Source organism: Budorcas taxicolor, chromosome 5 (assembly GCF_023091745.1).
Source record: "Budorcas taxicolor isolate Tak-1 chromosome 5, Takin1.1, whole genome shotgun sequence".
NCBI lineage: Eukaryota > Metazoa > Chordata > Mammalia > Artiodactyla > Bovidae > Budorcas > Budorcas taxicolor.
This window is the reverse complement of record NC_068914.1, coordinates 126,001,808-126,015,915: the sequence shown is the minus strand read 5'-3', so window position 1 is coordinate 126,015,915 and position 14,108 is coordinate 126,001,808. Positions and strand designations below refer to the sequence as shown.

At 38.9% G+C, this 14,108-nt stretch overlaps 1 protein-coding gene across 1 annotated transcript in view; it reads left to right on the top strand.

The window, feature by feature from the left end:
* The window catches only part of SMCO2 (single-pass membrane protein with coiled-coil domains 2), an 87,167-nt gene extending 80,863 nt beyond the window's left edge, over positions 1-6,304 (top strand). The window contains exons 7-8 of the mRNA XM_052640610.1: positions 643-815; positions 6,106-6,304. Of these exons, the coding sequence (XP_052496570.1) occupies positions 643-815; positions 6,106-6,304 (372 nt within the window). The remainder of the gene's footprint in view (positions 1-642; positions 816-6,105) is intronic.
* Positions 6,305-14,108: the final 7,804 nt, after the last annotated feature.

Here is a 14,108-nt window from a genome sequence, read left to right as displayed (position 1 = left end):
CCAGAAAAATGACTCCATCTGAACTTCTCGCACAAGAGTTTATACTGAGGCAAATGTGAATGCATGAGTGAAACTGTGAATTAATGAATGAATGAACCTGTCACCCATTCAGAGGTGCTTAATCATCCTACCTATCCTAGAGCTGTCCCAAAACCAAGACTCAGCTACTGTGTCCTCACAGTTTTTACTTTCTCTTTAGCATGTATTTTAGTCTATAATATCTAATGAATATATGCATTTAGTTGCTTATTGCTTACCACCCAACCCTTATAAACACACATAAAATTCTTTGTCCCTTTTGTTAAAAAACACATGCATAATGGAATGCCCATGTCTTGTCTATTTTGTTACCTGCCACATCCTAGAATAGTGCCTGGTGAAGTCAGTCAAATAAACATGTTTTGCATAGATGAAAAAATTGAATAGTTGAATTCCATAAAAGAATAATTATATTTGTGTCTGACTACTCTGTGAATGTGTAAGTTTCTTTCCTTAGGTGAGTACACAGTGAGTACACATGACTCACATGTGATTTACAACACCCTTTACGTGTTCTGGAGGAAAGATACTTGGCATCATTTCCAATGAGAAGGGCAGACAATGAGAATATTTTTTAAAAATGATTGCTCTTTTTGTTCCCAGAATTTTTGCAAGGACATGGCTCTGCTGGATACAAAGTTGGGGATGTTCCAAAAGCAAGGGAATCCAGACTCTCAGAGTCCTGAAGAAATGGGCATGGATGAAAGGGAGCCCCTGCTTCTTCAGGCTTCATCACCATCCTTGGAGGAGAGCTCCCCTCCCCATATTACAATGTGGTGAGTTAGAAACAGGGACCTCTGGAGGCTGACAGAGTCCCCAAAATGAATGGACTATAGTAAGATTGAATTTCATCAAGAAATTTATTATATTTTTAAATAAATTATTTATTATTCTTCTTTAAAACTTTAAGTTGTAATGTTTTTCTTCTTAATATTTTTAAAATTTTCAATCAGTATTTTCTTTCATTTACTGGCCATGTTGCATGACTGGTGGGATCTTAGTTCCCCTACCAGGGATTGAACCCAGGCTATAGTAGTAAAAGCACCAAATCCTAAGCACTGGACTGCCAGGGAATTCCCAAGACATATACCTATTGCAATAGATACAGATATAGACATAGATATAGATATAGATATTTCTTTCTTAGCATTTTAGATAACTACATATATATGTATTCTTGCTTAGTCACCAAGTCATGTCCAACTCCTGGCAACTCAATGGAATGTAGCCTGCCAGTCTCCTCTGCCCATGGAATTTTCCAGGCAAGAATACTGGAGTGGGTTGCCATTTCCTTCTCCAGGGGATCTTCCCAATCCAGGGAATGAAACTGCATCTCAAGCATTGGCAGGTGGATTCTTTACCACTGAGAAACCTGGGAAGCCCCAGAAAACTACATATACATAAATTTTAAAGGATGGTGTCTGCAAGCTATGATGCAGCCACCTCTACTGAAAGAACATACCTGCTAAGCAGATTTGAAAACCTTTGTTTGCTAGACAGGGTGGCTCTCCCTTGTATGATATTGAAGACACACATACTGGCAAATTCTGACTCTGGATCTCTTTTTCTGGAGATGCCATACCATCATATATGCCTTGAGTAGTACTTTCCTCTAAGAAAGCTATTTTTTAATCTTTTTATTTTGTTTTATTCTTTTGTTAGAGAAAATGTGAAAATTGAGTAAACTCTGGCTATGTTTTCACACACAAACACATACATGCACAAATATTGTTAACTCAATTTTATAAAAATATAATGAAAATGGTATAAAAACCATTTTATCTCTTTTGCTTAAGAAAGCTCTTTTGATTCTTTATTCCCAAGCACTAACCCAAGTAGAATCTTCAGCTCTCTCTTTTGTGTATGCACATTGTACTTAGCTCATAATCATAGTGCCCACAGCATACTATTGCAGTTAAATTATTTCCAATCTGTCTTATCTTAATAATCCATGGGCTACTTGAAGGCAGAAGTCTTGATCATTTGTGGATATTAAATATAAAATATTTCATCATGCTCAACAAATATTTAACTTATTTATTAATTAAAGTAACAAGTGAAGAGTGATGTTGATGGTAAGGTAAGGACCATCAAAGAAAACTTCCTCCTCCATAAAAATCAATGAGAGAGCTGAAAAAATTGTCAGAATCAACTTTTTCACAGTTCTGTAAAGTAAATATTTAGTATTCAGGAAAGATAAACAACTCTTAAAATTCAATAGCAAAAGACAAACAGCCTAATTTTTAGTATAAGCAAAAAACTCAAATAGATATTTCTTCAAAGAAGATATACAAATGGCCAAAAATCACTTGAAAATATTTTCAGTGAAAAAGCACAATGAAAGCATTATTGATCTTTGGGGAAATACAAATCAAAATCATGAGATTCTAGGAATGCCCTTGCGATCCAGTGATTAGGACTTGTTTTCATTGCCAGGGCCCAGTTCTGATCCTTGGTCAGGGAACTAAGATCCCATAAGCCAAAATAAATAAACAAATAAATAATGAGATATCACTTTACACCTCTAGATCAGTTCAGTTCAGTTAGGTTGCTCAGTCATGTCCGACTCTTTGTGACCCCATGGACTGCAGCACGCCAGGCCTCCGTGTCCACCACCAACTCCCAGAGTTTACTTTACACCACTGAGATAACTATAATTAAAAAGACGGATGATAACAAGCATTGGAGAGGATGTGGAGAAATTAGAATCTTCAGAGAGTGTTAGTGGGATTGTAAAATGGTGCAAACACAGGAAAACAGTTTGACAGTTCCTGAAAATGTTAAGCTACCATATGATCCACTTGTATTATGCACCCAAAGAACTGAAAATATATGTCCACATAAAAACCTGTATATGAGTATTCACAACAGCTAAAAAGAGGAAACAATACAAACACTCCTCAATGGATTAAATAGGTGAACAAAATGTGGTATATCCATATGATGGAATATTATTCAGCCATGAAAAACAATGAAGTATCTATACATGCCACAACATGAATGACCCTTGAAAACATTATGCTAAGTGAAAGAAGTCAGACCCCAAAGGCCACATATTATATCATTTTATTCCTATAAAATATTAAAATTAGGAAAATCCAGGTATGCAGAAACTAGATTTGTGGCTACCAGGCCTAGAGATAGTGGAAAATAGGGAATGACTATTTTAGGGGGGAATTTTGATGAAAATTTTCTGGAATTAGTGGTGATGGTTGTACAGTCTTGTGAATAAACTAAAAGCCACTGAATTGTACACTTTAAAGAATAAGTTTTATGGCATGTGAAGTATATCTCAAAAACAGACAAGTAAGTGAGTAAGTGAATGCCATTTGGTGATCACTTAATTGTGTTATGGGCTTCCCTAATAGCTCAGTTGGTAAAGAATCCGCCTGCAAGGCAGGAAACCCCAGTTCAATTCCTGGTTGGGAAGATCCCTTGGAGAAGGAATAGGCTACCCACTCCAGTATTCTTGGGCTTCCCTTGTGGCTCAGCTGGTAAAGAATCCGCCTGCAATGAGTTGACCTGGATTCAGTCCCTGGGTTGGGAAGATCCCCTGGAGAATGGAAAGGCTACCCACTCCAGTATTCTGGCCTAGAAAATTCCATGGACAGTCCATGGGGTCGCAAAGTGTTGGACATAACTGAGTGACTTTCACTGTCACTTAATTGTGTTATGCAGGCAGACAATCCAGGTTAGTTGGTCATCTTTCATCACATAATTGGCTTCAGAGATGGCTCAAGTGGTAAAGAATCTGCCTGCCAACGTATGAGGCCCAGGAGACATGGATTCAATCCCTGGGTCAGAAAGATCCTCTGGAAGAGGAAATGGCAACCCATTCCAGTATTCTTGCCTGGAGAATCTGATAGACAGATTTGCCTGGTGGGTTACAGTCCATGAGGTCACAAAGCATTAGACACAACTGAGCACGCACACACACACAGAATTACATCCTAGTTAAGATTGTCTAAGACTTTTACAGGTCTCCTTTCGAAGAACTGGAAACATTCTATTCCATTTAAGCATATTTATACATTATCTCTTTTCAGGAGGTTTATCTTACAAAGTCAATTATTCTGTACCAATTTTGCTGTTTTTAGCTCAGAGGGTGGCCTCTTCCTGGTATTATCTCCAACCTCTCAGTTAGCTTATAGTTTTCTTCTATTTACTGACCACATATAATGTGAACATTTAGAAAAGATTAAAGATTTTATGCAAGGAAAGTTCTTGTTTTTTTTTTTTAATTGATGTTGGGGCTTCCTTGGTGGCTCAGACAGTGAAGATATCTGCCAGCAATGCAGGAGAAACTGGTTCAATCCCTGGGTCAAGAAGATCCCCTGGAGAAGAAAACCAACTCCAGTGTTCTTGCCTAGAGAATTCCATGGACAGAGGAGCCTGGTAGTGATGTGAAGAGTCATACATGACTTAGAAACTAGGCAGCAATAACTGATTATATTAAAGTTATAGGATTATAGGCTTTAATTTCTCTGTTTTCCAAGTTATCTGTAATTTAGAAAAAAAAAAAACTATTTTCTCTTTAAATATTAATGTGGTGTTTTTGTGGAAAATGTCACAGCTTAGTATTTCCAAATATGATTAATTTTGGAATTTAGGAAGATAGTGTTTATTTACTAGGTATGTGTTGGCAGTGAGTCATTTTTCTTTGCATAAGAAGGAACAAATCTAGACTTAGTGCTCCTGGAGGACAGGACATTTCTGCTTCACTTTGCTCGTCATCAAAGCCTCTTTCAAACAGAGTATTTTAAGAGCATTGGCTCTTTAATAAATACGTGAAGTAGAAGCAAATATTTGTGTACCTGCCAAGAGATAGCCAGGGGCAATAATGCCAAGAAACTTGGCTCAGGTTCATGGAATCCAAAGAGTTGGGTCACAAAATATATGCATAACTAGCTTTAACCATGCCCTAGACTTACTCTTCTGAAATGGATTATAGAAGGTAATTATCTCCAGGTAACTGGATTATCTGTGACATTGCTTTTGTTCTTTCTGTCTTTCTGGATTTTCCAGATCTTCTACCCTAATCATGTATTTCATTTATAATTAGATAATAATGCAAGAACTTCAAAGCAAATAAATATAATGCAAAAAGGGCATGGCTGGTGGTGGGATAAAACCGGTGATAAAGAGAGCTGAATTCACTTGTCACATGGTATTTTGTACCCTGAGGAAAATCTACCTAGTTGGCTGTGCCCTTATTTCTCCCTAAATAGACTTCCTGTACCTCACAAGTGAAGTAAGGTTGGCAGTAACCTCTAGAGTGCAAGACTAGCATTTCAAAGAAAAGAACTCCACAGTATCCAGGGTTTCATTGTCTCATGGCTATAGAATCTTAGAATTCCAATGCCAGCCCTAGGATGGGCTTATGTCTATCTACTCCCAAGTTCCTTCTTTTGCAGACATCAACAGCAGTTAAGAGAAGTTCAATTACTTTCTTGAAGCTGTAGAGCTACACAGATGGAGGAACCAGGAGTCACATCAGTGTAATTTTCTTCAGAATGTTCTTTTGTTTGTTTATTTACTTATCTATCTATTGATTAATTGGTTGATGTACAGCTGATTTATAATATCATATTGGTTTCAGATAAAGGGACTTCCAAGGTGACTCAGTGGTAAAGAACCTGCCTGTGATTGCAGGAGATGCGGGTTCAATCCCTGGGTCGGGAAGGTTCCCTGGAGGAGGAAATGGCAATCCACTCCAGTACTCTTGCCTGGGAAATCCCATGAAGAGAGGTACCTGATGGACTGCAGTCTGTGGGGTTGCAAAAGAGTCAGACATGTTGAACACTCTTGGACAGACTTATACAACATAGTGATTTAATATTTTTCTAGATTATACTGCATTTACATTTATTATGAAATGATAGCTATACTTCCCTGTACTATACAATATATCCTTGTCGCGTATTCATTTTGTACATAATAGCTTGTGTCTCTTAATTTCTAGCCCTATCTTGCCCCCCCATCTGCCCTCTCCCCACTGGTAGCCACTAGTTTGTTCTCTACCTCCTTCAGATATTCTTAACCACAAATGTGTTTCTTTCCTTCTAGGAAACGTGCACTGAGGATTTTCATCATGTTTTATGTCCTCACCTTGACTGGACTTTCATGTTACATACTGTTTTTTGATGCTACATTTATCTTTGAAAAGGTGCTCCCTACAATTCTCGGGCGCCGCAGGATGTGGGAACTGCGGGAGATTCTTGCACCTTTCTTGAATTTGGAAGTGGAAGACTTGCTACCCTCTTAAAGATACAGAAGTTACTGTTACCCTACTGACTTTCTTCCCAATAAAATTCTGGCTGTTCTTGTATTATGGTGGTTAACTTACTTTTAAAAAAACACTATAGAGTGGAATATTACTCAGCTGTGAAAAAAGAATGCATTTGAGCCAGTTCTACTGAGGCGGATGAACCTAGAGCCTATTATACAAAGTGAAGTAAATCAGACAGAGAAAGATATTGTATACTGACATATACATGGAATCTAGAAAGAGGGTACTGATGCTCTGTTTTCGAGGCAGTTTCAAAGGAGAGGCAGATGTAAGCAACAGACTTACAGTCACAGTGGAGGAGGGAGAAAGTAGGATGACTTGAGAGAGTAGTATTGAAACATATACATTAGCATATGTAAAGTTGGTAGCGGGAATTTGCTGTTTAACGCAGGGAAACCAAAGCTAGTGCTATATGATAACCTAGAGGAGTGGGACAGGAGATAGGAAGGATGTTTAAGAGAGACGGGACATACGTATATCCATGGCTGATTCATGCTGATGTATGGCAGAAACCATCACAATGTTGTAGAGTAATTATCTTCCAATTAAAAATAAAATTAAGAAAAAAACACTAGAGCATGTTTTGTGAAGGACATTATAGTTATGCAGAGATTGGCTGATAAAAGATAGAAAAAAATGAAAGCAGTTATTTTTACCCTCATGACTCACAATGAATCTTTGCACACATTTTTAAAAACATTCCTTTCAAACTACTAGCCTCTCTTCTCCCCCAACCGTGTGGACATTGAGACTACTAAGTATTACTTTCATGGGTGGTTGTTTCCCCCATTTTGACCTCTGATATCTCAGAAAGGAAAGAACAGAATTCTCTCCAGTTTTACTTCAGTTGAATTGGGGCCTTACTATGGTTGTCTAGGGAGGCCTTATAAATAGCTGAGAAAAGAATAGAAGCTAAAAGCAAAGGGGAAAAGGAAAGATGTACCATTTGAATGCAGAGTGCCAAAGAATAGTCAGGAGAGATAAGAAAGCCTTCCTCAGTGATCAATGCAAAGAAATAGAGGAAAACAATAGAATGGGAAAGGCTAAAGATATCTTCAAGCAAATTAGAGATATGAAGGGAAAATTTCATGTAAAGATGGGCTCAATAACAGACAAATGGTATGAACCTAATAGAAGCAGAAGATACTAAGAGGTGGCAAGAATACACAGAACTATACAAAAAAGATCTTCATGACCCAGATAATCACAATGGGGTGGACACTCACCTAGAGCCAGACATCCTGGAATACAAAGTCAAGTGGGCCTTAGGAAGCATCGCTACAAACAAAGCTAGGGGAGGTGATGGAATTCTAGTTGAGTTAGTTCAAATCCTAAAAGATGATGCTGTGAAAGTGCTGCACTCAATATGCCAGCAAATTTGGAAAACTCAGCAGTGGCCACAGGACTGGAAAAGATCAGTTTTCATTCCAATCCCAAACAAAGGCAATGCCAAAGAATGTTCAAATTACCACACAATTGTACTCATCGCAAACGCTAGCAAAGTTATGCTCAAGTTTCCAAGCTAGGCTTCAATAGTACACAAATCGAGAATTTCCAGATGTTTCAAGTTGGATTTAGAAAAGGCAGAGGAACCAGAGATCAAATTGTCAACATCCGTTGGATCATTGAAAAAGCAAGAGAGTTCCAGAAAAACATCTACCTACTTCTGCTTTATTGACTGTGTCAAAGCCTTTGACTGTGTGGATCGTAACAAACTGCAGAAAATTCTTCAAGAGATGGGAATACCAGACCACCTTACCTGCCTCCTGAAAAATCTGTATTCAGATCAAGAAGCAGCAATTAGAACAGACATGGAACAATGAACTGGTTCCAAACTGGGAAAGAAGTACAACAAAGGACTGGTTCCAAACTGGGAAAGGAGTACATTGTCACCCTGCTTATCTAACTTTTTTGCAGAGTGAAAGTGAAAAGTGAAAGTGAAAGTCACTCAGTTGTGTCTGACTCTTTGCTACCCCATGGGCTATAGTCCATGGAATTCTCCAGGCCAGAATACTGAAGTGGGTAGCCTTTTCCTTCTCCAGGGGATCTTCCCAAACCAGGGATTGAACCCAGGTCTCCTGCATTGCAGGCAGATTCTTTACCAACTGAGCCACAATTATGTGAAATATCGGGCTGGATGAAGTACAAATTGAAATCAAGATAGCCAGGAGAAATATCAATAACCTCAGATATGAAGATGACGCCACCCTTATGGCAGAAAACGAAGAACTAAAGAGCCTCTTGATGGAAGTGAAAAAGGAGATTGAAAAAGCTGGCTTAAAACTGAACATTCAAAAAATGTAGATCAGGCGTCTGGTCCCATCATTTCATGGCAAACAGATGGGGAGAAGTAGAAGCAGTAAAATAAAAGCAGATTCTATTTTCTTGGGCTCCAAAATCACTGCAGATGGTGACTGCAGCCAGGAAATTAAAAGACGCTTGCTCCTTAGAAGGAAAGCTATGACAAGCCTAGACAGCATATTCAAAAACAGAGATAACACTTTACCAACAAAGGTCTGTCTAGTCAAAGCTATGATTTTTCCATTAGTCATGTACGGGATGTGAAGTTGGACCATACAGAAGGCTGAGCACTGAAGAATTGATGTTTTTGAATTGTGGTGCTGGACAGGACTCTTGAGAGTCCCTTGGACTGCAATGATATCAAACCAGTCAGTCTTAAAGGAAATCAATTCTGAATATGCATTGGAAGGATTGATGCTGAAGCTGAAGCTCCAATACTTTGGTCATCCAATGTGAAGAGACGACTCACTGGAAAAGACCCTGATGCTGGGAAAGACTGAGGATGAAAGGGGAAGTGGGCAGCAGAGGATGAGATGGTTGGATAGTATCACCAACTCAATGGACATAAATTCAATCAAACTCTGGGAAATAGTGGAGGACAGAAAAGCCTGGCATTGCACAGTCCATGGGATTACAAAGAATCAGACACAACTTAGTGACTAAACAGCAACAACAATTTGATAGAATAGTTTTGAAAGCCAGACTGGGACATTTTTATCCCAAGTTTTGTAGATAATATTGAAAAAGTGAACATTATTTGCCATATGAAAAATAGCTATAATGAATTGTGCAAGATTAATAGAACCATGAAGAATAAATTGGAGTATGTGGGCAGATGGAGTGTGAGAGATTTGTTAAAAGGTCATTCAGTGGTTCAGCTGAGCTAAAGAGGTGAGAATGGGGGTGAAAAGGAGACGATGGGTGAGTAGATATGTAAGGGTGGGTTTTATGATATTTGTTTCGGTAACAGATGTGGGGTTGGAAGAGTGGTGACAGGGAGGTATGGAATCCAGCCTAGTTCTCTTCACATTATCCATCTTGAAGGCTGGATACTATTTTCATGACAAAGATGAGGAAAAGATATTTCAGAGAAAAAAACATTATGAGTAAAACTTAGGAGCCATAAATGGAAGGCAGAGTCAGGAACAGACTTTGTATGCTTGTGTGTTGTTTTTTCCTTTAATTAAAGAATTTTTTCAAATATCATTTTTAAAAGTTACTTTCCATTTATAGTTACTACAAAATATTGGTTGCATTCCCTGTACTGTATAATACATCCTTGAGATTATCTTATACCCTATAGTTTGTGCCTCACATTTTCCTACCATATTACTCCCGTCTTGCCACTGGTAACCACTAGTTTGTTCTCTATATTTGTGAGTCTGCTTCTTTTTGTCATATTTTTAAGATTCTACATATACATGATATCATACAGTATATTGTCTTTCTCTGTCTGACTTACTTCACTTAGCATAATGCCTTCACCGTTCATCCATGTTGTTGCAAATGACAAATTTTCATTCTTTTTTATGGCTGAGTAGTATCCCACTCTGTGTGTGTGTGTGTGTGTGTGTGTGTGTGTATCACATCTTCTTTGTCTTTTCATCTGTTGATGGACAGTTTATGTTGCTTCCATATCATATCCAGTGTAAATAATGCTTCTATGTACATTGTGATGCATATATCAGTAGCTGGAAATGTGAAATTCGCTTGTGAGTAGTTCTCAAGCTGTGATGTTTAATAGGATTTCACAAAGAGACTTTTAATTGCATATTTCTCTGGGGGCTTCCCAGGTAGCTCAGCTGGTAAAGAATCTGCCTGCAATGCAGGAGGCCCCATTTGATTCCTGGGTAGAGAAGATCCCCTGGAGAAGGGAAAGGCTACCCACTCCAGTATTCTTGGGCTTCCCTATTCGCTGAAACAGTGAAGAATCTGCCGCAATGTGGGAAACTTGGGTTGGGAAGATCCCTTGGAGGAGGGTATGGCAACCGACTCCAGTATTCTTGCCTGGAGAATCCCATGGCAAGAGGAGCCTAGCAGACTACAGCTGTGTCGTGAAGAGTAGGACATGAATGAGCAACTAAGCACACACAGAGCACAGAGCATCACTTCCAGAAATTCTGAATCTTTAGGTCTAGTGTGAATCTCTAATAGTTTCTATGTTGATCATTTCCTCTAGTGATTCTTGGGACTCAGAGTTTAAGAACTACCATGCTATGCTATGGGCAATAGTTACCTGGAATTTTAATTTGACTGAGATCTCATACGAGGTTAAACAAGAGGTGAGTAAAGTTATGGGGCAGGCTAGGAGTCAGGGGGATGAATGAGGGAATTTCCAGGACATACAGAAAGGGAAAGAGCTAAAAGCTCTGGGAACAATGAGTAATGTATTCAAAAGGTCTTGTGGTAGTGAGAATATGCTGACAGAATGAAAAAACAGTCACAGACTTGTTTATAGATAAAAAGACTGTTCAGACCAATTTGTAGACAGAACTTGGAGTGTGTTTTTTATAAGCTTCAGGTAAACTCTCACTGCCGGGAATAGTATCAGCTGATTTATTTCTAATACCAAAACAGAAGCATGGGGTTTAGCTCAAATAAAGCTACTTATTGCAATAAGTATATAACACAAATAAAGAAGCAATGTAGAGGAACTAGATTCTTTTAAAGAATAAATTAATGTTTTACTAACTTCCAAGATATGTTTTATTAGGATTTTCACTAAGATGGAATCATTTTCCCTGTGGGATGAAGATCCTGAAAGTAGAAATGGTGCTATTTCACATCAATTTATTTCCCATTTGTCAGCTTCTCAAGCTGGAGAAGGCAATGGCACCCCACTCCAGTGCTCTTGCCTGGAAAATCCCATGGACGGAGGAGGCTGGTAGGCTGCAGTCCATGGGGTCGCTAAATCGGACATGACTGAACAACTTCACTTTCACTTTTCACTTTCATGCATTGGAGAAGGAAATGGCAACCCACTCCATTGTTATTGGCTGGAGAATCCCAGGGACGGGGGAGCCTGGTGGGCTGCCATCTATGGGGTCGCACAGAGTTGGACACGACTGAAGTGACTTAGCAGTAGCAGCAAGCTGGAAAGTTGGATATCACAGTGCTCTCTACTGAGAGAGGGAAACATTTTGTAGAGCAATGTAATATTAAGGTGATATAAATGTCTCCGTGTGGTAATTCTGTTTACTGCTTTGGTTGGTGTTTTATTTCAGATCTTTAAAATGCCATATTCAATTGAGTCAACTGCTATGCTCAAGGTCACTTACAAAAAATGTTGGAATCACTTTAAAAATATGGCCTTGGTTTTGGATTAGGAGAAAAGAAAATGAGTGGTCTCAGACTCTCCATTTGTCACATTTTTTTTGAGTGAACACAGCTATGCTGGAGCAAAAGGAGCTTTAAACTTGGATTCCAAGTTGAGTTCAAGTCACGATCTGCTGCCAACTGTATGCCAGTCTCCACCTGTCCCCCACCCCCACATCCTCACTCAAATAGGACTGTTCCCCAGCTGCTCAGAGTGTTGGCTGCTAAGAGCTCACAGCTAGATCTTCCTTGGGATTTGCCTTTGGTCAGAGAGACCTGTTTCACACCTAAGTTTCCTCTACCTTTCTTATATCCAATGACTGATCCAGGCCAGGGTACATTTCTGAAGGGCCATTCCAGACTCAGAGTTCCCATGGGATTGCTTAAGTTCTCTAATGCAAATGTATGGCAGTCCAACTTCTCCCTCTTTTCAGTCCTGTTCCCACCACTTTCTTTAAATGTTATGATCTTGAGAATATTCTCTTATAAACATAAACTGGGGCTTCCATTGTGGCTCAGATGGTAAAGAATCTGCCTGCAATGTGGGAAACCTCGGTTTGATCCCTGGGTTGGGAAGATCCCCTGGAGAAGGAAAAGGCTACCCATTCCAGTATTCTGGCCTGGAGAATTCCAAAAACTGTATAGTCCATGGGACCGCAAAGAGTCAGACACGACTGAATGACTTTCACTTCCATTTTCAAATCTAAACTGAGGCCTTCATTTCAAGCTCCACTTCAGGAAACTTGACTCAAGACACCTGTGGAAAAGAATACTAACCAAATGAGAGCAAACAAAGGCTTATGTATTTATGGCTTGCTAAAGCAACGGAGTCAATCACCATTACATGTGTTTCAGCAGAGACTCAAGAAGGTAGAGGACTGGGAAAGCTTTATAGGGGAAAAAGAGGAAGGCTTTGATTATGCCCTAATTGAAGATTATTGGCCTGGGGAAGATGTTGATGGACTAACCAGAAGCAGGGCATCCTATGTAGTGGTTGGCTGGTACATGTTTGGCTTTTTCTGGTTGGTCTGAAGTTTAAAAGGGGAACAAAAATTAGGGAAGATGTTAACCATATCTTTGTTTACTCATTAATTAATTGAGGAAAATAATATCTGCCTCATGAGATAGTTGGATTAAAGGATCTGGTGTTTAATAGGTTGTAGGGTGTTATTGTTATTGTTGTTATTATCATGGACAATATTTTAAAACATGTTATATTATCTAATTAAGAATTTGGGGCCTGAACTAAAAGAGAAGAAATGATTTTGACATACTATTTCCTGCAGTAAAAATGAATGAACCACAAATTTTGACTTTTGTTTCATATTTTGCTCACAGTCTGGCAGAAAATCTTGTCGATTGTATCTTAAAGACATATGCAGAGTTCAGCCACTTCTTGCCACCTTCCTGATACCAACTGCCTTGCAAGCTGCAATTACTGCAAATATCCACCAATTCTCTGTTTGATTCTCCGTGATTCCACCCTTGCCCACATATAATTTAGCAGTCAGAGTGATATGGTAGGTCAAATCGCATCACCCCTCTGCTCCAAAGACCTTCAGTGGCTTCCCATTTCAGTTCAGGTCAGTTGTTCAGTTGTGTCCAACTCTTTGCTACCCCATTGACTGCAGCAAACCAGGTTTCCCTGTCCATCACCAACTCCCAGAGCTTGCTTAAACTCATGTCCATCAAGTCGGTGACGCAATCCAACCATCTCATCCTTTGTCGTCCCCTTCTTCTCCTGTGTTCAGCCTTTCCCAGCATCAGGTCTTTTTCAAACTACTTCATTATTCTTGCCTTGAGAACCCCATGAACAATATGAAAAGGCTTCCCATTTCTTTCAGAATAAAAGCCCAAATCTTTACAATGGCCTTCAATGGCCTATAACCCAAAAGAACTGAAAATTTATATACACACAAAAACCTGTATGTGAATGTTCATAGCCGAATTTAAGAACAACTGAAAAACAGAAACAATTCAAACACCCATCAACTGATGAACAGGTAAAGCAAAATGTGATATTTAGGTTGGTGCAAAAGTAATTGCAGTTTTACATAGTTGAAATTTGACGTTTGATATTAGAACACATTCTTAAATAAACGTGGTTATATTATACATCATTTTTAAATGCACATTCCTCACTTTATGTTTTTTTGCTAATGAC